This window comes from Rhinolophus ferrumequinum, chromosome 16, assembly GCF_004115265.2.
Source record: "Rhinolophus ferrumequinum isolate MPI-CBG mRhiFer1 chromosome 16, mRhiFer1_v1.p, whole genome shotgun sequence".
NCBI lineage: Eukaryota > Metazoa > Chordata > Mammalia > Chiroptera > Rhinolophidae > Rhinolophus > Rhinolophus ferrumequinum.
The window spans coordinates 12,655,842-12,681,237 of record NC_046299.1 but is presented as its reverse complement, the minus strand read 5'-3'; the positions used below and the strand labels follow the sequence as shown (position 1 = coordinate 12,681,237).

At 39.4% G+C, this 25,396-nt stretch overlaps 1 protein-coding gene across 1 annotated transcript in view; it reads left to right on the top strand.

Moving 5' to 3' along the window:
* The window catches only part of ATRNL1 (attractin like 1), a 573,257-nt gene that overhangs the window by 459,085 nt on the left and 88,776 nt on the right, over window positions 1-25,396 (top strand). The window contains exon 28 of the mRNA XM_033131140.1: window positions 22,979-23,093. Within this exon, the coding sequence (XP_032987031.1) occupies window positions 22,979-23,093 (115 nt within the window). The remainder of the gene's footprint in view (window positions 1-22,978; window positions 23,094-25,396) is intronic.

Sequence of the window (25,396 nt, the reverse complement as noted above, 5' to 3'; positions counted from 1 at the left end):
AAGTAAATGTCATCTTCATCAAATTCACTCTAGTACCGATTAGTAAGTTTTTGTTTCAATAGACTGTATTGATTGACTCCTCCAGCTGTGTGTATCTCCACCATTCCAGTGTTTATTGCAGGGAGCCCCAATACCTGAGTGCCCTAGAACTAGAATTCTTCTTCAGGATCCAGAAAGGAGCTAGAGCTATCTTTTGGGAAAAATACTAAGTGCTTTCTACAATACATGTTAAGGCCTTAAACTTTTATGAGTTAATAGCCAACCTCTGATTTTTTTTTTTCTAACAAAGGCAGATAGACCTGAATTCAGTCACATCCAGTTACTACAGTCTGTCAGAGGCAAAGGGTTCTAGTCCCAGTGTTTTCTCGAGCCAATCCATTCTTTATAATCTCTAGACCGCCTTCTCCAGATCCTTACCTGACAGGCAGTACAGCGTCATGGGAAGGAGTTGCGCTCTACAGTTAAGCTATTTTTGTCATGGAATAGTTTTGTCACCTTTGTCTCACCTCTCTGTGCTCCAGTTTCCTCATTCTATAAAGAGAGGGTAAAATCACTTACTTCATAGGTCATCATAAATATTAAATATGTTTATACATGTAACGTGCTTAGAAAAGTATCTAGCATGTGGTAAACCTTATGTATATTTTTGGCATTGTTAACATGCTATACCCGTACTTAAAATCTTTCTTACCCTCCTCCCTACACCTATGTCCCCTGCCCAGCCATGACTTCTCATTGCCTAAAAGATACTTAAAATTTTAAATCCTTGGCCTACAAATGACATAGAAGTCCCTTTGAGATCTGCCCACACTCTGCCTTTCCAGCCTCATCTCCCACCTTTTTCCTATTTTGATACCTGTATTTTCATCTTGTCAAAGTTGCACACCAGGTTTTCTCATGATCTCACGCACACTAATAAATGTCAGTCCTTTAAGATCCAGTTCTCGAGACAAATGCTGTTTTGTCTTGGGAGGGTCCCTAACCCTTGAACAGTTAGTCACACTGTGTAAGCTCACACAGTCTGTATTTTGTTGCATCTTGACCCTTTGTTTCCTTAGGTGTCTTTCTCACTGTAACTACTCTACCTGGTGAGCTCGGCGCTCAGTGTCTAGCGCACAAATGTTGCTCAGTAAGTTTGCTGAATGAATGAGCTATAAATAGCAATTAATGTATGTGGACCTGAGATTTTAACCTTTATTGATTTCACTTTTGTTCATTTTTTGTTACACATCTTGCAGCCTTTTGCAAGGTTGAACTAACATGAAATATACACCTATGATTTAAAACTAGTTCCTTGGAGAGCTGTTTCCTGGGGAAAGTATAGACGATCGTGTTACCCATGATTTTATCCCCACTGCATTTTCCGAATCGGGTCAGCCAATATAGTATCCCATTTATTTTCCCGGATATGTTTATCTCTGAATGTCTCTTGAGTTGCTGGACACTGGCGTCCTCTATCCAGGTATCATGCATCAAGGAGCTACATTTTATCAAAGGGGACATTTCCACAGACAGATTCATCTGTGAAACTGAGTGGGGCTGAGCATCATGGCTGCCTCTGTCTTGTGCTTGGTGATAGGACATTCACAAGCCCAATGTCAGTGCTCCAGAAAACAGTGTCCGTGCAGACCACCAAGGTCTGCAAATCTGGTAGCACAACTCCAACTCATGGGTTTATTACAGGTATAAACAAACCCATGAGGCAGGAGCCAAAGTTTTGCAGCTCAGACTCCCCAGTGTACAGGCCACATCCCTGCAAACTGTTCCAGGAGAGAGAAGTCGTAATGTTGGCCCATGTGCTGGGATTTTAAATTTTTAGACATGCTTGATTATGCCTCAGATTGTATTTCCCACATTCTGTTGCATCCGTCCGAAGCCCTCTGAGGTCAGGGGCAGGGTACTGGTAGATAGGAATGTTGATGATTATCCAAAGGAATGACTACATCATGAGCATACGGCACAATGTGGTGTGGATTTCACTTCTCTGGTGGACAAAAGAATTCCGACAACATGCTAACAGCTGTACCAAACTGCTGCCTAGGATAGATATGAAATCAGAGATGGACAGGAACTCCCTTGTCAACAGCCTGGCTCCCATGTGCCACATGTTGGCATAGGTAAGATGACAAGAGTGTTGTGTCACATACTGACACAGGGATTCAGTGAGTCATGGATGCAGTGAACAGGTAGGTGGTGAAACATGAGACTCAGACAGGCCGTAAGCAATGGTCACAGTGAAGTCATGGGGAGAACGCTCCCATGGGGCTGCTCTGATGGCACTGCCACCAGTGCTGGTCCTTGCGCGGGACCCAGGAGAAGTGGACCGCAGAGGGCTGCAGCAGCCCGGACCAAGCGGAGGGCAAGGACATCGGCAAAGGCCCCAACTCATGTGGAATGGAGGAAACGCTTCGAGAAACGCCAAGCCTGGCACGAGGCTCGGAATAGCAGACTGTGTGCAGCTGCAAAGGCTGTGTGGAAAGGCGCTGTGGAGAATGGAAATCAAGGAAACAAAGTGGAGATTCTTCATGGCTTGTCAATTATTTTCCTCCAAAGGACATTTCAATTGCAATGGAGGGTCTGAATAGACGGCTAGCTACAGTTGCAGTGTTTGCTTCTCACTCTGACACATAGCATGGTGGCAGCTGTGTACCTGCTTCTGTTGTCGTTTTCTAATTTCTCGGGGCTTTATTAATGGTTTACATTTCTCTGTGCTTTGGACAAGCTCAGATGAAAGTCATTAGATTTACCTTCCTAAATTTTATTACAATTTCACCTGTCTGTGGGGGGAGTTGTTTGCTAATCTGACCTTCACAGTAGTCTCTTAAATGCTGGCAAGTTTCACCACAATCTAGTCTGTCAACTACTAGTGAAATACATATGTACTTATCAGCCTGTGTAGGACACATGTAAGAGTTTTCAAATAAATTTAAAAGAGTGTTACTAAATTCCTGTTTTAAAAAATGTGTTGTCACATCGTTAGCCCTCTCTAAATTCCTCATGTTATTAGACCTCAAGATGCATATATGTTGACAGCATTTTGGGGGGAGAAAGGACCTTTAATTAAAGATAGAGTTCTAACCTCTGCAGATGGGCATTATTTTATGTCATCCTTTTCTTCAGTCTTCCTATCTATAGAATTTCCCTCCATAAATATCACACAAGAAGCAATAGGTGACGACTTATAAACTATTTTGAGCACGGGAGTGATGTGTCACATGGCATTTGAGGGCGGGGGGAATGCAGGAAATGACCAGACCTACAGCAAGATGGTTCTCTATCCCTACAAATGTTCCCTACTCAAGGAAAACAAGAAACCAAATTGGCAGGGGCCATAGTTGAGGGCATCAGAGGTGTTGGGAGGAGGACTGGCAATGCAGAATGTGAGAAAAAGAACAGCCCTGGCAGAGGTGGGGTTTTAATAGGGAAGAGGACAAAGAGAGGTTGTCGCCGGGGAGACATACAGGTGGACAGAGAAGAAATTTTAGGAACTAATATGCTGTATTGTATGATCAGTTTTGTGTTGATTTCCACTGTTTCAGTCTCTTCAGGAGGGTTCAGTGGGCTTCCTTTTCAAAATTTGTTCTCAAAAAAATTTTACAAGGTAAAGTACTGCTATTTGCAACAAGAGCTGAGCAGCACAGTGCTTCCCGGTTTATAGTATGCTTTTTCCCTCCTGCACCACCATATTCTTTTAAGCCAAAACAAAAGGAGGAAAAGAAAAGATAGCCGTTCCCGAGACCCTGTGTCTTACGCCGCTGAGGAATTTCACTTCAGTAGTTGCAGGGCCAGGGAATTTTTTTTCCTTTCTGGTTGTGAGGAGTCGGTAAGAGCTAAAGCAGGAAAAAAGTCAACACTAGATGGCCCTAGAAGATACACTCTTAACGGTTCAGGCTCTTGTCAGGTTACCCTGGGAATAGTTCCTCAGGCATTTACTAACACAGTGATGCCACCTTAGCCCCACTTTTCCTATACTTGACGTGACTACCGCTCCATGATTTTAGTTACCTGATAGGAATCCATCTTAGTCTATGCTGTGTGAAACAATTAATACAGGGACTGCCCCTATTCTAGGGCAAATGCAGGAAATGTTGGCTACCATTACTTTATCAGTAGACCTGCAACATAATAATCCTTGATTACTGCAAAATTCTCCTGCCCTAATACTGCTGAAGCCTGCAGCTCTCGCTGCATATGGGCAGTGCCTGGTATGTTGGAGGCTCTCGATACATATTTGGTGTGTGGACATACAAAGTGAACAAACAAAAGGCTTTTTAGTAAAAACTAGTTCACCTGGCCAAATGACCTAAGAATATGTAGGGATAGAGTTACAACCAGAATACATTCTTCTTTGCTCCTTATATTGTTGGAAGTGGTTGAAGAAAGATTTGAAGCATCTCTTATTAGGAATTCAGCAAGACCAACCTTGTCATTATATGGAACAGAACACTGAGTAATAAGAAATCTGCTGTGGCTACAGTATCTTGCACATAGGCTATGCTCAATAAACATTTATTGAATGACTGCCTTGTTATGAAGACCGTGCAGCAGTAAGCTTTAGAGGTTTTAGTCTGACCATCTGCTTGAGGGATGAATTGTGATGATGATGTTCAAACTGGGTTTGTGTTCACAAATTCCAAAAATTCAAGTGAGATAGATGCAGACCCTCTGCCAGAAAATATTGCAGTATCTGGAAATCTATGGCTTTTCAAATAAAAGGCACAGAGCAGAGGTGAGACTATTTTACACTGATGGTTTCAAGTGGAACCAGGAGTTCTTGAAAACATACTGAAGAAGCTTCCACAATTGAACTTGTCCCCTTGGGGAACCCCCACCAAAACTTCTTGGTCATTTTTCATGAAAAACTAAATGCCTTTGGCCAGGTGTGCTAGGATGGCTTCTTGACAGTTCTTCCAATGTCAGCTGATTTCTGTCCATCCGTTCTCAGTGCCTGAGTGACTTTTCCCTAGTTCATATGAAAATGTGCAGATGGAAAACGGTTCAGGATTTGCCTTCTTAATCCATGGCTGTGAGCTAACATTTAGCCTCATACGCTATCCTGTCTGTTGTACCCGTCTCCTCTCCCACATTCCTTCACAAATTGTTTGGTGAAAAAATATCAAGAAAAGAAATTTAAAAAAATAATAAATCCCCCCACCTTCCCCTTGTTTACCAAGAAACACCCCCAGATTGGTTTCTTTGTTGATGTTTACTTGTTTGTTTCCCTTTTCTTGCTGTGGGTCAGTAGCCTCTGGGAGGTTTCCCTAAGTGCCATCACTAACTGTTGGCAACTGGGAGAGCAAAAGAGTGTGAGAGACAAGGGATGCTAGTTTTTGATGCTCTCCCTTCCTTGCACCTCTTGTCCTCCTTCTTCCTTTTGCATGGTTCCTTCAACCTCTCAGTCTTACATCTTTCATATTCACAATCGTGTACAGAATTGTTAGAGGAGAGAGAACCTGAGATCTAGAATTTTTGTCAACAGATTTGTCACTATTCTTTCATAAATAGGAATAAGTACCTCATATATGAGTATAAATGGATGGACATGATAAAGCGCAGAACCCACGTGATCTCATAAGAAAATTCTTCCAGTAGAAAGGACAGTGGGTGAGGGCGGAGTGGGGTGCGAAGAGCAAGTACACTGAGATAGTGTGTATCTGTGTTACGACAGGCCCTGGAGTTGGTGCTGATGTGCTCACTTCTTGCACCTGCCAACATAACCCAGTGATTTGGTGTTCTCAGACGCAACTCTCAGAGCCTCGGTTTTGCCATTTATAAAGTCTGACGAGTAAAGACTCCTCTAACCATCCCCACAGAGTACCTACAAGGGTCAAGCGAGATGTGTTTCCAAGTGAGATTAAAGAATTTTGTCAACTCTTAGGAACTTAAAAAAAAAAGTTGTAGAGATTATTATCACTGAAGGAAACAGTTTAAAATTACTATCGCTGCCTGCCATTAACTAAAGGCATTAAACAACTTTACAACCAATAGCAAGAAAAACAATGGGATTGAATTCTCTGACAAATAGGAATTTCATCTTACTCATATGTTCTTCTGAGGTGATCTCAGAAAATGCATTTACAGAGATTAATAGGTTCCAACTTCCCTTTTATGAGGTAAATGAAAGAAAGGGTAAAAGCTAAAGTCATGGGAAACTTGAGGGCTCGTGGATGCTAGAATTAGAGATTAGTTTATATTTCTGTTTTTAAAAATGGTTTTTAAAACTGTTTTTAAAAAGGGAACAGGGCATGGTCCATTTTAAAATAAAATAACGCAGCAGGTGGCAGAGTTAAAATTTGTATCTAGGTAGCATTGTGTCAGAGGCTAAACTTGTAACCTCTGTCAGAGGTCCAGGTCAGAGAGTTGTCTGGGTACCAGGGTAAAGAAGGTAAGAGCATAGGATTTTCTCACAATTAGTTGGTGCTCCTGGCTTCTGTCCTGTGAGCCTCGTCTTGGTAAGGAGTTGCCAAACACCTCTTGCTTCCACCAACCCAGTTGGGGAGATTGGCTCTTATCATCAAGAATCAGAGGACAGTGCTGAAGGAAAGATAGAAAACCTCCATTTGGAGGTTTCTTCTACATTCCCTCATAACTTGACATTCTTTTCCTTTTGTCTCATTCCTTCCAGTCTCATAGAATCTCTGGATTCTGAGCCTTGGACTTTGAACGGCCATGTGTTGGGCTTTCTCTTGTGGCATCTCCTGTCTTCTAGATGCTCGTATGGAGAGAGGGCAAGAGCGTGGTTGAAGTCCTGGCTCTTCCACTTACCTTGAACAGGCAAGGGAAACATTAGGTACTAAAATATGTGTATTATTATTATGTATATCACTTCTAAATCTCAACTGGTGTTAACCATCCTCTAACTCCCTTTACTTATGCTGTCCTTTCTTGCTTCATATCTACTCCTTCTTGGTGCTTCATCTCTGCCTCTCCTCTGACCACTGACCCCTGGCTGCCCCTGCCCCAGCTCTGACAATAACGTGAATTATAGTTTCAACATACAAAGATCTATGGTTGAGAGATGCAGTTAAGTAGCAAGGTAATTCCCTTCTAAATGGAGAATGACCATCACAAGTATTTTCATGATGCAGTATTTCATTTTAGTGAGTTTTTTTTTTTTTTTTAATTCTTTCAGGACATGTAAGAAAGGAGAAAAAAGGAAATTGAAATAGCAAACTAAGAATTTATGGTGTTCAATTATAATAAGCAGGCGAGTTAAAAGTATCTTTAATTAAAGGAGGAGGAAAGGGCTAAATAATAGTACAGCTGCCATTTACCTAAAGCTTACCCTATATTGCACAATATACCAAGTACTTTATAGCAGTTATTTAGTTTACTCACTGTAAAAATCCTGTGAGTTATTGGCACTACTATTATTCCTGAAGAGACTTGGGCCTAAAAGTAACAGTCTTGTTGCCTAAGGTAACGTGTTCTGTATGTGGTAGACTCAGGATTCAAACTCAATTTTGCTATTCATACTAGAGTGTGCTGAATCTAGAACCTGCCTGCAAGAGCTTCCTTTTCAAAGCTTTTCTCACACAAAAGACACAGACAAGCTCGTGGGCTGTTCCATCAGAAATTAGAAGATTTAGACTAAATTATAAGCATAAGTTATAGTTTAGAAAAAATGGTAAGTCAAACAGACCATTAAGGAACGACAAAACAAAATAATAATAGCTAGCATTTATTCACTTGTCCTATGCCAGGTGATAGCTTAAATGCTTTAAAAGTATTAACTTATTTTCTCCTCAACAACAACTTGATGACATAGATAGTATAATTATTCCCATTTTACAGATGGGGAAACTGAGCACAGAGTTAAGAAATGTACCCAAGTTAACACAGTAGGTGGCAGAGTTAAAATTTGGATCTAGGTAGCATTGTGTCAGAGGCTAAACTTGTAACCTCTGTCCTGTACTAACTGCCCGCTTCATTTTACTCCTGTATTTAATTTAGTTGACTTCGAATATAAAACGTGCTGTCTTTTCAAGCTGTAGTGGAAAGATCTGCCTCATAGGCATCAGTGCCTGCCCTTGAACACTTGTGTTTAATATCTGGGTGATTCTCGGTGGGGATGCTAGGGAGTGAATATTTCTTATGGGATGATTCTCTACGGCTGTGCCCTGCTCAACCGGGGGAGCATTTCACTCATACATTATAATGGACTTGCCTATAACTGACCATTTCTCCATCTAGAGTTAAATCAGTCGCAGTTACTGTGCTCTCAAAAGCCAGCTGTCTGTTTCATCCTTCGATTCCCCACGTTTTTGTTCCCCTCCAAGAACTTGCTCCCCACGGTAGGCCCGATACTTGAGCTTGTCTTACTGCCATCCATTAGAAACTACACAAAATTCCTTCTTTATCCTTTTTATTGTGTTTTAGATTACGTATTTTAAACTTTCCTGTCCCTTGAGCTGTATTAGTTTAGATTTTCTAGTGTTGGGATTATACCTATATTCTTTTCTGAACTTTTTGACACCCACTTTCCTAAGTACTAGTGTACCTGTCTGAATCCGTAACACTCAGCATCTCTCCTTTCATGACTTAATTGCTTAATTATCTCAGAATTGCCTAATTAGCTCTTGATCCTCACACTCTTCCTCTTTTCTTTAGGAACTCACAGTGTCATTAGGCAAACCCGTATATTTTCTTTTCCTTTTTTTTAATTTGAATTTATTGGCATGACAATGGTTAGTAAAATCACATAGGTTTCAGGTGTACAATTCTGTAATACATCATCTATACATCACATTGTGTGCTCACCACCCAGAGTCAGTTCTCCTTCCATCACCATATATTTGACCCCCTTTACACTCTTGTACCATTCCTCCTCCCTCTTACCCTCTGGTAACCACTATTGTCTGTGTCTATGAGTTTTTGTTTCTTTATTTGTTTGTCTTGTTCCTTTGTTGCTTTCAGTTTTATTTCCCATGTATTAGTGACGTCAGATGGTTCTCGACTTTTTCTATCTAATTTCACTTAGCACAATAATCTAAAGGTCTATCTATGTTGTTGTAAATGGCACCATTTCATCTTTTCTTATGGCAGAGTAGTATTCCATTGTGTACATATACCATATCTTCTTTATCTAATCATCTATTGAAGGACACTTTGGTTGTTTCCATGTCTTGGCCACCGTAAATAAAGCTGCAATGAATATCCGAGCACATGCTCAACCTCATCAAAGAAATGCAGAAAAAAACACAATGAGATATCACCTCACACCAGTTAGAATGGCGATCATCAACAATATATTTTAAGCCTTGTCAACAATTGGAATGTTCCCTTCACCTTTTTGCTCTAATTAAAACCTGAGGAGCCTACTTTCCCTCAGTTCTTTCATGTGGCATGTCCCGTACCCCTTACACCATTAGACTTGGAAGCAGAGGTGGGCTTTCCAGTGCCTTTGAAGCTATGCCATCTTTGCCTCCAAATACTTGATTTTTTTATCCTATTCTCTCACTCCTACCCTCTGTACTTCTAGCTTACTAACTCTGTTAACCTTACTTCAAAAATTCTTTGATCTCCACTGGGACCTCCAACCCATAGATCCTACCATTTATTCAGTGGTGACCACCTCCCTCATGGTCTTAAGTTTCTCCTGGCCCTACTGTATATTTCCTTGTATACACCCTGAACCTCTTTCTCACACTCTTATCACCTCTCATACTTACTCTAACCTTGGTTAAACCCAACTTGCCCAATTCTCGGTCTACTCCAATCCGATACCTACGCAACAAAATGAGGCTAGAAAAAAACAAAACCCAAGAGAGCAAAATCCGTGTTTCAACTTTATACGCACAACTTGGACAAATCCTACATTTCCTGAGTCAGATTGGTGTTCTTGCTGGTGCTTGAATGCACCATCCCCAGTCCTGCCTGAGCACCTTTGCCTTCAGAGCTACTTCTCCTTGGCTTCTAGATCTTCACACGTCATCACCCCTTCGCTTCACTCAGGGCATGCTTAAAGTTCACTTCCTGTGAGAGGCCTTCCCTCAGGGTCCTCTCTAACAGCACTGGTCATCACTCTCAATCCCGCTTAACATGCTAGAATATACTGCTTATCATTTAGTTTTCCTTGTTACTATGTTACATATTTATTTGTTTTTTTGATCACCCTTTTCCCCTCTATGAACAAGAAGGTGCTATCTGTCTTGTTCACTGCTTTATGCCTCATGACTGAAACTGTCCTACACAAAGTATATGCTTTAGAAAGTATCTGTAGGATGAAATGAATTACTTTTGTCCAGCACTATAAATTCTAAAGGAGCATGGTCATGCTCTTGAAAGTTCTTACCACATTCCTGTTCAGTTCTGTGCAGGTCAGAGTCAGTCCAGAATATCTGCTTCTGTATTCTTTTAGCCTAAGAAATGAAACTGTCAACTATTAAGTTATTAAATTGGGTAATATGATCAGTTTCTACTGGCTTTGAACAGAATGAGATTGCCAGCAGACATGTAGCTAGGGTTAGATTTGGAATCCGTATTAGGAAAGCATCATCCTTGTTTGTTTGTTCTTTTCCTCTAAAGAAATCTACATTGTAGCACTCCCATGTTGTTACCTCATACCACATCCTAATACATTCTGTCAGCTATCAGTACTTAAGGTTATGAATTCTACTCTGGTAGGTATCTTCTTGCCTTACTGTGCTAGGAGGCCATCTTTGTCTTAAATATATTGAGGGAAACATTCCCCCAAAGGGTTTAGTTTGTAGCAGTTATTTTCACAACCAAATATGACTTAATCGTGTTCTGGGTTCAAAAAATTGTGTCATCTGGCTAACACTTAGATCATATGTTGGTATTTAGCACAGTGACCAGTAATTGCTTTCTAGTTCAACTACTCCCTTTGCCCAAGGGAGTGCCCAATAAATCATAAGGGCTCAGTTAATAACAGTTGTCATTATTAGAGAAAGGGCACATAAATTTGCAGTTTACCGAAAGAGTATGATTTAACAGGCAAAGAGAAGTAATCTTCTCTGCCATTTCTGTGGGCTCTTTATAAAACCTCAGTGATATTAATTATCTCATTTTCTATTGTGTCTGCATGCAAAATAAGGATGACCATTCTCAGGAAGCTTCATGACTTAACAGAAAATGAGACACATTGAGTCATTTGAAAAAAACACCTGAAGGGTAAGCAGTACTTACTCAGTTCTTTAGACTATTGACCTAGCCATGGAGTTAGCACTGAGATCATCATTTTTGCCCTCCCCACCCCCCCGCTTTTTTTGAAGAGAAAAATCACCACCAGAGTTGCTAGGAAAATTAACAGGAAAAACATAGTCCAGAAGAGCAAGCATTCTTATCGAAAGACTAGTGATGGCAAGAATACAGCAGCTTCATAAAACCCCATGAGGAACAAAGGTGTACATGTCTAATAACCTTATTTATACCATAACATATTGCATGTGAGTCTGGCCAAAGTCACTTGCTCAGCTAACAAGAACATTTTTAATTAGAATTATGAGTACTATGGTGGGGCTGAGATGTGCTGCTCGGATCCCCCTTCAGGAATGAGCCTCTCATTTTCACAGCTCACAGCTGTGTCCCTCTCCAGGAATTTTCCTCTACTGAAAGAGGCTGATTTACCCAATGTTATTCCACCTCTCTGGGGACAGCCTACATCCATTGGGGCATCCAAAGGCTTGGCCTCCTGCCTTAACCACCTCCAAAGGACCACCCCACGCAGGCAGAGGCTTCTGTTGCAGCCACATCGCAGATTAACTTCTCTCTCTGCCCATTTGTGCTTCCGTCACCCCACACAGATGTTGTTCCTGAGGATCCTTCCCAATACACCCCCTGCACATAAGTCTTGGAGTCTCAGAATCTGTTTCCTAGGATACCTGACATATAACATATACTATGTCTCTATTCTAAGACTATTTCCAATGTTATGAATGTCCTGAATATTACAGTGATCACAAAACTCCCATAACTAAGTGAATTTTCCCATTGACATTTGCCATGCTATGTGATATGTGGCTTATTTCTCAAATGAAAGTAGTTTGAATGCCCCCAAAATAGAGGCAATGCCCTGAGGGATTGGTATTAGTCACAGTTTCGGTATTATACTTCATGATCGTTCCCAAAACAGCAGAGAAAGATGGCAGCCAATCAATCCTCTCTGGCCATTGTGCTGTAGGTCAGACTGTGACTCGGGAGACTATTATTTTCCTAGAGCAGCCGTAACAAATTACCACGGACTTAGTGGCTTAAAACAATAGAGATTTATCTTCTCACCGCTCTGAAAGTTTTGGCAGGGTCGGTTCCTTCAGGAGGCCCCAAGGGAGAATTTGTTCCATGCCTCTCTCCCAGCTTCAGGTAGTTCCCAAAAACGTTGGCATTTCTTGGCTTGTAGTTGCATTGCTCCAGTCTCTGCCTATCTCCACAAGGAATTTTCTTCTGTGTGTCACCGCTGGATGACCTCTCCTCTTTGTATAGGAACACCAGGTCCATCCTAATCCAGTATGCCTTGGTCTGAACTAAGTACATCTGCAAAGGCCCTATTTCTACATACGGTCACATCCTGGGTAGGCATGAACTTTTGGGGGATACTATTCAACCCACTACAGAGACCAAGTGAGGAAACAGACAAGATCTGTTTCCTTGTTGATACCTTTATTTGTGCGACACATCTTTCAATTAACCTGCCGTCCTTTTTAAGGAAAACACAGTGAGCCAGATGAGTGCATGGGCCATACCCATTGACAGAAGGCTCCTCAAAGACTAGGTCAGTTCAATAAATAGTAGGACCAAGAGGGCGTTGGTAAAGCAGCATAAGGAAAACCAGGGGATGGATCATTACACAGACTCTGGCCATTAATTAGTCATACTGAAAACAGATTGGAAGAGAGATTTTCGTCACTTTTATATACTTCGTTTTCTAAAGCAAGCTCTGATGAGGTAGTTGAGTTAACACAATCAAGTAATTTGAGGAAAAGGCCCAAAGAAATGCGGATGTATTTAGTTTGGTCACACAAGTAGCCCACCTGTCTCAGGATATAGACGGGGCAACAAGCCTGGACTGTGGGTTCGAGAGCCTGGGAGGGACCTGGATGACGGCGTGAGGACTCCATGGTCCTGCTAACAGCATCCTTTGCCTGCTCTCCACTTTCCTGTCATTTTTTCCCCCTCCGAGTCCTCTTGATTAAAAGATTTCGGAAATCTTAATCTAGTAAATAACGGAGAGCAACCTAGTAGGCAAAGAAAGAGGCTTCCCAGCCTCACAGACACATAAAAGTACACTTAGGAAGCTTTTCTAAGCATGTCCATCCATAAGATAGTTTTTTCTTTGCTGTCTAAGCAGAAAGTTCTTAGTGGAATATTTATCTTTTTTAATGGCTTTTCACCCTGAACCTTCCACCATTTGTATTGATCGGCCATCATCTTCTCTACAAACTTAGAGCTTGGTTCCAACTTTAATACACAGGCTAGAATACTGGTCCAATACTTTGGAACCAAGTCTGAGGGAATGAAAAGACCCAGGAGGGAGAGATAAGAAAAGTCTGGACATATAAACCTCCCTTAATGCCCTACCACAATCTCCAAAACAAAGGAAGGGAACTGTAAGGTGCAAACAAATAAAGTGGCTGCTAGTCAATTGGTTTGGACTAACAAGGGTTGTATTTGCAAATTATTTGACCTAATAAACACCTACTTCTTGCCAGGCACTTGCCAGGATAAATGCCTTATCCATATATTATACTTTATCCTCAGAGTAACCTTGCAAGATTAGTGTCATAAACTCGATTTTCCATATGAAGAAACTGAGGCATAGAAAAGCCAAATGATTTGCCCACGACCCCATGAGATTTGAACCTGAGTCTGCTTCACATGTACGCAGTTAAGTCATTTGGGCCTGATGGAGTATTTTTAAACTTTACAGTAAAATTACTCCCAAGCACGATTTTCAAACTTCTTGAAATTGGAAAGGCTACTCTGCCCACACACTTCAAGAGACATAGGAGGATTGTCACAAACTGTCAAGAGATGTCTGTGGTCCATGGGATTGGTGATGTAGGTCACAGCACACTGATAGCAACAGGAAAGAAGATATTGGGGAGGATGAGAAAACCTCTTGAGAAGAAAGTCACTTCAGTCTTTGCATCATTGATGGGTTTTACAGAAAAGCGTCCATGTTATCCACTGGCGGCTGCATATCTTTCAGTTGCTGTTTTTTAAAGAGACAAATGAGCAAAAAGCAAGCTGGCATTGGTGACTTCTTAGGAAAAAAAAGAAAAGAAAAGGAATATAGCTATAATATACATATATAGTTATGTACGTATTCAAACAGACATTCGCAATTCCATGTAGCTTCAGCATATTGTGAAAACTGGGATTCGCAGTGGTATTCATGGGACAGCAAGACAGTATTAAATTATGTTTAGCATATTATAGTCTGGTTGAGAAGCAAAGAAATGGGTATTTAAGAGATTTCACATTAATTTAAAAAATCCTAAAATAGCAGTCTTCATTCTTATAGGGTTAATGTTCAGCTTTCTGGGAAAACTCTATTATCCAGAATGACAAACTCTAAGAGACCCAGGTAGGTTTTACTGCACAGTAATTGCATACATGTGTTTGTAGCACGTCAAATAAGCTCTTCATCCAGCATTTTGTCTATGCTTTTGTTATATAATAGGCTGTGATTGGTATAATAGTCATAGTAAAAAGTCATTTATTATGCTGGATCTATTAACATTTGATTCCTCATTAAGAATATTGCCATATCTGCACTTTTATTCTTTCTGCTGACAGTTACTTTTCACAGTGCTTCTTGATTTAGTTTTATGATTGAAGTTTCAGAAATGAGTGTTTTAATTTAATGTTCACTCAATGTAACAGCTTTGACCAATAGTTTAATAAAAGAGCACTGTGAGTCCCTAAGATTGAAAGTTTGCTGGTGTCCTTGTGAGACGATTTGCAACACATCTTGAGGAAGTTGCACAGAGACCCCCTGTACACTTGTCAAGTGCCACCTGAACATCTAAGCATACCTTTCTGAGCAGGTAGTGAAAATCCCAGGATTGGCCAGGAAGAGTGTGAACGGGCTGGTGAGGGACCTGGTTTTCACAGAGGACCCCAGTGTTCCCTGTGGATTCTTCTCATGCCTCTCTACCGAATATTTACTAGGCTCTGCCCACAGTCAACTTCTAGTCATTTTCCAAAGAGCCATGTGCTTTTGCACCTCCGTGTTCCTGCTTTTCCTCCGGCCAGAAATCTCCATCCTTCCTCATTCTCCTTGTGCACTCCCGGTCGTCCTCTGCAAGGTAAAGTCCTTCCCCAGGAAAGCTCCTGGTCCCTTCCCTGCCTCTCTCCACTCCCACCCCCACATCGCTGTGAGCATTTAGCTCTAAGTTAGTCCTCGCTGCAATCAGCTGGACTGCCTGGAAAGAGGCTCCCACAGGGGAGGCATTGGGCTCTTGGAGCCCTGCATCCCCTGCTGCCAGCAGGAGGCCAAGTACATCTACCTTTGAATTTAATTGGTCTAGCAGCTGCATTGCTAAGGTCACAGTTTGCACTAATGACATACAGTAAATGCGTTTGGAATGGACCAGCCCGGGGAGTAAACACCATGCTCTTGATTTTCTGCCTTTTCTGCTTGTTTGTATCCATCTGCTATACATGAGCTTCTGTCATACCTTTTTGCCACAAAATTAAAGATTCACCTTGTGCATAATTTAGAAAAGACAAAACAAATACCCATTTACCCATGAGCTTTTTATAGAACACCACAGCCTTAGGTGCCAGGGAAAGTGCTCTGAGTAGCACAGGGCGCTCGTGGTCCAGTCAGACTCCTTGATAAAAGCAGGGAACACACTTGGGAAAGATAGGCCGATATTCAGTGGCAGTGTGGACGGGATATATGTGGGAGATTTAGCACTTCTGTCCTGAAAGCTGAATTTCTCAATACATTTCAAGCCATTAATAGAGATTTTAAAAATACGGTCCCTGCCCTCAAATTGCTTATTTTTGAGTTGAGCATATTCTTCAGATGGAACAAAAAATAGTTCTAAAGCAAAGTGGGAATTGGGCAGAATGGCATAATGATAATAGCTGATTTTTACCAAGTACTGTGTGCCACACTCTATACATATAAATATATATTGTATATATTGATACTAACTCCTTTGATCCTCATAATAACACCACAGGAAGGTATTGTTAGTTGCATTTTACAGACGAGACACTTGAGGCACAGAGAGGTGAAGCAATTTGATCACGGTCACCTTTAGATGGATGAGAGACAGAGCCGGCACCAGGCAGTGTTTGCTGAAGGTTGCTCTTATCCACTTCATTACACTGCCTCTCAATGGTTACAATAGGAAAAATGAGTTGCGCCTAATTATTGAAATAGACTAGAGAGACGGGGTCCTCGAGTGGCCTGGGCTGACCTGGGATGGCTTCTTGCAAGTTTTTAGCCTGATCTTGCAGAAATGGTCTGTGTTGGCAAGTAGTGTAGGTGGATGGAGTGGCCTGTACAAAAAAGCACAGGGTTGGGCTTACACATGATGGAAAGTCAACTGATTTGGCAGGCACATTTCTCTCTCACACTTAGCAGTACTTTTTGAGGTCAGGAAGGTGGCCCCAATTTTGAAATCTATACATGAAGTACGTGTAGTGGTTTGGTTGCTTTCGGCACTGAGCGATCGAGAAAAGTATAGGTTGTTAAAAACATAATTATGGCAATTATTTAATAGAGAATCTATTTCAATTTTTTGAAAAATACTATCAAGAATCGACTTTTAAAGATAATCTGTTCAAAGTCACCTCCTATTAACAGTCACATTTATTAGCCAGCTCAGGGCAAAGCATGATTGTGTGTCTCAAAAAGCAATAGTATCCTCATTTTCTGGGACCTAAGTACCTATGAAAAAATAGGTAGTGAAATTCCAACCATCACAATCTAGCCTCCCCAAGTCAGTGCCACATCATTAAACTTACAGCAAAACCCAGTATAGATATTATACTGTAGATATAAACCTTAAAGATGTGTGTACATGAGTGTACGTGTGTGCATGTGTGTGTGTGTTTGTGTGTAGTAAGATTTTGAACAGAAATTGAACATGGAGACATTCCAACAAAGCAAAACATATTTGATATTATATGAAAATTAAGTTTACAGTTGGAATATCTTTGGAACCTCAGAAGCAGCGTGCTGATTCTGTGCATATTATGTTTTATTCCGTTACCTACTCCCATACGTAATACTCCATTCTCTTTGAATTTGCTTCTAACGCACTTTAAGGCTGGTTTTGAGAGCGTCCATCAGCTTAATGTCTTTTATTAATACGGAGTCTCCTAGCAAGTAAAGCCAGCTAATGTATTTTTCCCTTTATCGCTTCATGAAAAGCAAATAGTAAATAAGGAAAGGCTATGATACTCGTTTTCATTTTTCCCCCACATCTAAACAAAAATCAAAGAATCTGTTTTTGCAATGTGGAGTCTTGGTACGTGTTGATCCTGTGGAATCAACATACTTGATTAGCTGTGAGCCAAACCATCAGGCTGACTTCATTCAACGCTCAGTGAATTAATTCTATTTTATTAATGAGACTAAAAACTAAATTTCATATCAATATAAACATTCATTAAACTGCAAATACCAAGCCGTGCAAGCTGTTGAAAAAAGACTCATATTTATTTATAGATGGATTTTCATAAGAATAGCATTAAAAGTGTTTTAGCAGGGAAATGTTAGAGTGATTAATGTGCAGTTGTTTGCATTTTTAATGTTTCACTCATACATCAGATTAGTATTTGTGCATACTGTCAGACTTTGTTCTGTCCTTGTCAAAACACTTATTACTGCTGACAGGTATAACATATCCACATTAATCGTTAATTCCTTGATTCAATTTTCTAATTGCTTTTTTGGCATGTGATGGTGGCCATTTACTCTTATGTGATATATTCATCATGTGGTATAATAATGTGCTTTAGAAATTAGATGTGCAATTTAAAATACCTGGACAAGAAAAAAATTACTAAGTATTGAAAATTTCAAATTTCACTGTACTTAAAGTGTTCGATATCGGTATGTCACACATTCTGAAGGGTGCCCATAAATCATAGTCACAGAACCTTAAGGAGACCCTAAAAATTACCCAACCTATTTGTTCATTTTCCACTTGGGGAAATTGACTTAGAAACATGCCCAGGGTCACACAACTAGCTAGTGGCAGAACTGGTCCTAGAACTCAGGTGTTCTGAACCCTGGTCAGAAATGGGGCAAGTATATGCATATCATTTTTATAACTAGTATCTTTAGTTGGGTTCCTACTATTAATAGCCAAGCTGAGAGAATGAGAGACTCCTTGGCTTTTTAAGCTATATTTTTTAGCAGTATCGTATAGTGGTTAAGAACCAAGTTACTAGAATCATACCGATTTAAGTTCCAGTCCTGGATTTTCCCCTCACTAGCCATGTTACCCTGAGAATATTATCTGATATCTCTGAATTTCAAATTCTTCATCTGTATAAAAAAGAAAATAACAATAATGCATGTAAAAGGCTTAGCATAGCACTTGGTACCTAGTAACTACTCAATAAATGTTAGCTAGTAATATTGTTCAGTGTTTTATTATCCCTTTAATATCTACAATTTGGATAAAATTGAGTCATGCCTATCAGTTATCTTACCATGTGACAATTTTATTTCCTCTTTCATCCACTCATTTCCTTACCATGTGCAGAATGCACTCTAGTAGGTGCTATAGGTAAGGCAAAGAAAAATGCAACGTGATCCCTTCTTTGGAGGAGCAGGAATGTAATAGTGACATTATATACATAAATACAGCAATACCTGTAATAAAAGATTAGGCAGGAGACCTAAGTCTGCAAAAGGTGGCACAGGCACCATTCGTAGGCATTTCAAAGAGAGAGGAAGTGAGTACAGGGTCAACAGAGATGAAGACGAAACTGGACCTGCCGTCAGCTTGTCCCAGGACGATGATGGGACATTTACCCAAGTGTCATTCAAGGTAGAAAATGAAGAGGGCCATAAAAGTTATGATTAAAGAACTACAGAGGGAGAAACTAAATCCCTCAGACGAGGGAAGGCTTCCTGGATGAGTTGGCTTTGAGGGTGTATGATTTTTAGGAAAGTGAGAGACCTGTAGGAAGGATTTCCTAGACAATAGGAATATTATGAGTGAATAAGGCACAGGTTGTGGAAACTCTGGGCACAGCTGTTAAACAGTGAGCACTTACAGTGACTAAAGCAGGGAACTTGTGCAAAACAGAAGATGAGATTTGATGAGTGGGTAGATGCAATAGCCTGGCAACCCTGAAATGCCATTTGGGACTCCAGTTTACAAAGATCCTAAAGTGGCAGCCTCAGACCATTTTGGCCCGTAGACATGTCCTTTGGGCAGCAAAACTTTGGAGAATCAATGTCTTTCAAGAAATCTTGTACTTTCCAGTTCACTGCAGTACCCACTGGTTTTTATTGTATTATCCTAGAAGTTAAGACTGTCTCCTTACTTATTACTGGCAGGTACATAGTGGTTAAGCATACAGACTTAGAAGATAGACTACATTGTTCCAAATCCTGGTTTTACCACTTAGTAGGTCTGCAACCTTAATTATGTTACTTAAATCTGTGAGCTTCAGTTGCATCATTTGTACAATAGGAATGGTTCCTACCTCATGGGGTACATTAAACCCATGTAAGCACGTAGCATAGCACAAGGCACAATGTTAGCACTTATGAAATGTTAGCTATTGCTACTCACCTGCGCCTTGAAGAAATTTGAGTTCCCAAGCCCTATTTTGGAACTACTAAAAGTTTTTGAGAACAGAAATAACATCTGTTTTATCTTTTGAGTCCTAGAGTATTGCACTAAATCCTTCTGAAATTGTAATGATTATTCCAAGGACATCAGATAATTCCATTAAATCATCACCTACTGGACTTAGGGTTTTCAATGATGAGACCTAGTGTGATTTCTAGATGTGAATCACTCACTGATTCACTCACTTTGACAGGAAGGAACAAGCAAGAATCTTCCAAATATCCAGTGGTTCTTGTAGCAGTAGTTTCCCAAGACGGAGCCAATGTGGCCTCACTTTTAGAACACGTCATTATAAATTTTAAGAACTGTAATCTTGAAAATCCTTAGGAGTGTAGAAACTTTTCTGATAATTTGCACGTTTCTAACAGCTGAAAAACGGAAAGAGTTTAACATAGAATTGTTACCCCCTCAAAACAAGAACTTGAAAATATGAGTACAATCGTTTTCAAAAGACTAGAGTGAACAGAATGAGTCTTTTAAAAAAGTGCTGCATGTTTAATAAACAATGACTGCTAATTACATAACTGTCAGTGATGTTTTCTGGCACGGTCGAACACCAGCTTCTTACAATACGACAAATACGAAAATGCCTTGAAGTAAATCACAGTTGCTGAGTGCTGTGGGCAAACAAACCCATGCCTTATCTCTTTCAAAGGCAGCCATGGAAAATGCATGATAAATTGCATACTTCAGTAAGCATGTTATGTCATTGTGAAATGATTTTGGTTCATGGTTATATATTTATCACTGACAAATATCAAGATGTCAGAAATATCATTTGTGGAGTTTTGCTATTTTCTGTTGCAAAATTCAAGTGCTAGAAAGTGTTCTTTTCATTTTTGATTAAAAATCTTTATTGAAAGTGAGATTTGTCACAAATTCTTTGGAAATAATTTTTTTAATTATGTGAATTCCTTCCAGAAGTGTCAAAGAGCTAAGCTAGTCACTAATATTTTAAATATAATGAATAATTCATATTTTTGCTAATATCCTTTTATGAAAGTTTTATAGCCAAAAATAGACAAAGTTGTAAGCCAATTTGATTTTAAAATAGAATCATGATCTCCTTTCATATGTCTTATCAATATAAAGAAATTTCTGAAGTTTTCAGTACAGTAGCAGTAGAATTAAGAGAGAAAAAATTATTTCAAGGAAGATTTTATGGAAGTGGCTTTTATGCAACATCATTCCTTCTGCATTGTCAGGATATGTCACTACACTGTCTTTATCTGTTGCTGCATCTCTCAAGTTTAAAGTACTAAATCATTAAGTCATTTTCTACCTGAAATGTAGTTATTCTTTCACTAATTTTTCTCTTCAGTTGGTGCTTTTGGCATCAGCATTTCGTATTTCAAACCTTTTTCTTCTATTGTTAAAAAAAGCAGAAAGGTAGCCTGACAATAATATCCACTGATGGCCTCTCAAATTGTTTCTTGTTTTTCTAAATCCTCTAAGCCAACAACCACTGTTTCTTAACTGTTTTTTGTTTGTCTGTAGTGTTTTGTTGTAATCATATAAGTCTTCTAATTTTTGTAATCAAATATTTTAACATGACTTTAGATATTTTGAATAGTGCCAATTATTGCACTCAGAGCTGAAAAACGACAACAACAACAACAAAAAAAAACACACCAACCACACACACACAAAAAAAACCAGCAAAGAAAACCTTTCCTGATGGTAGAAATGATAGATTATTTCTTAGGTATATTAAAAGGGATTTGGGTACTTCTAATATATCACCATCATTTAAACCTAAATTCATTTTATTTTCTCTTAGTATGTTTTAACCAATTGACCTTTACATGTATTTTACATTTATTACATTAGAATAAATTTCAGTAGCTTTGAAATATGGTTCCAAACATTCATAGTATTTTTCTTTTAGCCTTGGAATATGACAAGCCTATTCTCTAAATATTTACCTCATTGGAGAATGTCTATGTACTTATGCTGATTTTGACTTAACATTTTCAAAAATAAGTCTGTTAAATTAAATGTAAGCTTTAAAGTGTAAAACCATAAATCATGTAACTTGATACAAGTATTGCAGCGTGGCCTACAGCATTTTCTCGGATGATTTTGGTGCCCTTTACTTTCAACATCATGGCCACTTTCACCTTTATATGGAAAACCCCCAAAATGTATCTGTATCAGGATAATTTTAAACCATGAGATTTATGTTGCTATAAAGAAGAAAACCTTTATAACCACATAAAACCATTGTCACCAGAAATTTCAGTCAAAGTTTTACATGAAAGAGGACATATTTTATCTTTAATGCCTCGTTAAACTTTCCGGAAATGGTAGTATTCTACAACATCCCAGGTGAATGACTATGTATGTCTGTATGTCTTCAGAAAAGTTCAAATGTCATCAGTAATCATTTTTTACTGTGTAATCATTTTTTAAAACTAACTAAAGCAGTGGTATGTTTTCTTCTATTTAATTTTCCCTTTATGCATAGATGTTGCTTTGATATGTCAACCATATCTCACCTGCGTTGTTTTTTAGTAAAATAGCCCAAACCTCTATTTCTATACTAAAATGATGGAGAGAGTGAGATATCAGTGGTTTCCCGGGGTGAAAAGAGGGGGTGGGATGAATAGGTGGATGAATAGGGCAGTGAAACTACTCTGTGTAACAAACACTACAATGATATTACATGTCGTTATACATTTGTCCAAACCACCAAGAGTGAGCTCTAATAGAACCTGTGGACTCTGGGAGATTATGATGTGTCAATGTAGGTTCAGCAGGTGTGAGAAATGTCCCACTCTGGTGGGGGTGTTGAGAATGGGGAGGCTAGGCATGTGCAGTTATATGGAAAATCTCCATACCTTCCTCTTTTGCTATGACCCTAAAACTTCTCAAAAATAAATAAAGTTTATTAAAGAAAAAAATCAAGCTAACAATAGAACAAAGCAAAGAGTACTTTTCAATAATTATACAAATATGGGCCAATCTATAACTCCCAAAGAAAAATATCGTCTAAATGCTAATGACTACGACTCCAAAAAAATATATATCACTACAGTAAAACATTTAAACCATTTTTAAAAATGCAACATGGTGTGTCCCAACCACTGCGAATATACAGTTTAGCTGACTGAAGCGTAGATAGGACAAAAGTAAACTAGTCATGTCCAATGTGCACATTTAAAGTGAGTTTTCCTTTTCAGGGGGCGCCCAAACCAATAGCCATTGAGCCATGTGCTGGAAGCAGAGCTGCTGTTCTGACTGTGTTCCTGTGTCTGCCACGTGGGTCGTCAGGTGCCCCGCCCCCTGGACAGTCAGGTAAGCTATTTGAGTTCAGCAGTTAAGCCAAACATGTTCACCGAACACAAGAAATAAACAATACCACCAAATAGCACAGAAAAAATATTTACCTGGTTCTAATTTAGAGTATGGTATAATTTTATTAAGATACTAACTCTTACCCACATAGCTAGATATCTCCATTGCTATAAATTCAAATTTTGCAGTTTCTTTTAGAAATACGTATGGAATATGTGCCTGTGTTTGTATATAATATATGCATGTATGTACGTTCACACACACCCCTATTCGTTGTTATAATTACAATGAGAAATCTCCCTAACAGGACAAACAATTCCGTGACCCTTTTCTCCCAGTATGTGTGTCATGTAGGATGCGAAATTACTAATTTGATTAGAAGTTTGCTTCATAAATATGGAAACAAATTAGGGAACTCACCTGTGTGTGTAGCCGTGTCCGAGTATGATAGCTTGATGCAACCATGTCAGTATGTTTTAGATATGTTTTTGCTGCCGGGAACGCTCTCCTTTTCCTCTGACTCTCCTTTTCCTACCTAAAAAGCATACTTTGAATTGTGGGGTAACTAGATGCATCCTCTAAGGGGTCTGTCTTCTCATTGCTGTGATGTTGTCCCCATTATAAACATGCTTATGTTGAACATAACTTGTAATTAAATCACAAACCATGCTTATTTCTTTCGTTTGACATATCCTCTTCTATCTGCTTACAATTTCTCATTTCTCTGCCTTCTGACTGTTCTAAACAACTCTTAGTGAAATGGATGCTTTTTGAGGGAAAGGGTGATTTCAAACCTGTCTTTCTATTCAATTCCTCCTTAAGCGTAAAAATAAAGTGCGAGACATCTGGCAGGTTCTCAGTAACAGTAATTGATGATGAGCTTGCCTCCCTGCTTATTTTGTCTTTTCCTGGTTCCCTAGTGAGCTTTGACCTTGTCCTTCACTTTCTTGGTTTGTGTCCAGCCAGACACAAAAATGGAAGCTATACTTAAAAACTTTAGCGATGCATGTAACAGAATTTTCCCCATCTGGGAACAGAGAGTTTCGATCACCTTTAGACTCATCATGATGTTACCTGATGATACTTTGTTGCAGGAATTTCCACCCAAAGTTCATTTGTAGGCGTTTATTCAAACAGTAAACATCCTCCACACCTTCTCATGCATTGAGGGAATGTCTCCCTCTCCTTTCTGAACCACCAGCGTAAATGGGATGCAGTAAGTAGAATAGCTTGGCACTGGTCAGAGAAGGTGGATAATTATGGGTACTGTGCCCAGCTAATGGAAGTATTGTTTTAAGGCTGGGATGATGTCCAAAACAAACACTTCCCTAATGAAAACAAGTCTGTGTGATATACTCCAAGGTTCTTCTCTATCCCTGACAAGGTGACGTACCGATGGGCAGAATGAAGGCAACTGCCAACACTCTGTCCCTTTACCCTCTGAGATCTTTTTGACTGATTTGCAAGAGCCAAGTAGCCGTGTGGCCCATTACCGTTACCTCAGCTGTGTTTTGTTACAGATGCATTATGATCACTAACGATAATACTATCTCAGCCGTACCTAGGGCTCCACAGAGTGTTCTCCTGTTTTTCACATTTGATCCTCATGATGAGCCTCTGCGATAATATTGTAAAATTCACTTTATAAGTGAGGGAAATGAGGTATAAAAATCATCATATTTCTACATTCAGGAACAATTGGGAAATACTAGAGTATAGAGCAAAACAACAAAAATTACTTATAGCTAACATTCCAGGTAAATTTTTTTTTTCTGATGATCTGTAGCAGAAAGCTTATTTCTCTATAATCTATAGCCATGTCTTCACAAAGCCATCCATTTGGGGGAGTACTGGAAGTGTCTACAGGATGGATACAAGTAGACAAAACCCTGAGCAAACTTAACTGTACTTTTTATAGTGCATATGGATTGAATTATGTTGAATATCTGTGTGCATTATTTAGAATGAACTTGTTTTGTTTAAAAAAAATGAATACATTTTTCTAGCTATCCTTATAGGAGTAGGAAGACTCTTTGATTCTACTCCTGTAAAATACAATCTTATTTGCTGCCTGCAGTCTCCTCTGAAATACCTCAAAAACAGATATTGATGGATAGATGGTAGGATGGGTAGATGGACAGATATGTCGTAAAGCAAGTTAAGTAAATGTTAATGGTAGAATACAGCTGTTCATTGTGAAATTCATTCCACTTCGGTAATGTTTGAAAATTTTTATCGTAAGATGAGGTAAACAAAACTAAGTCTGAACTTCGTTAGGAAAACAAAAAGGCAGTGTCTGTAGA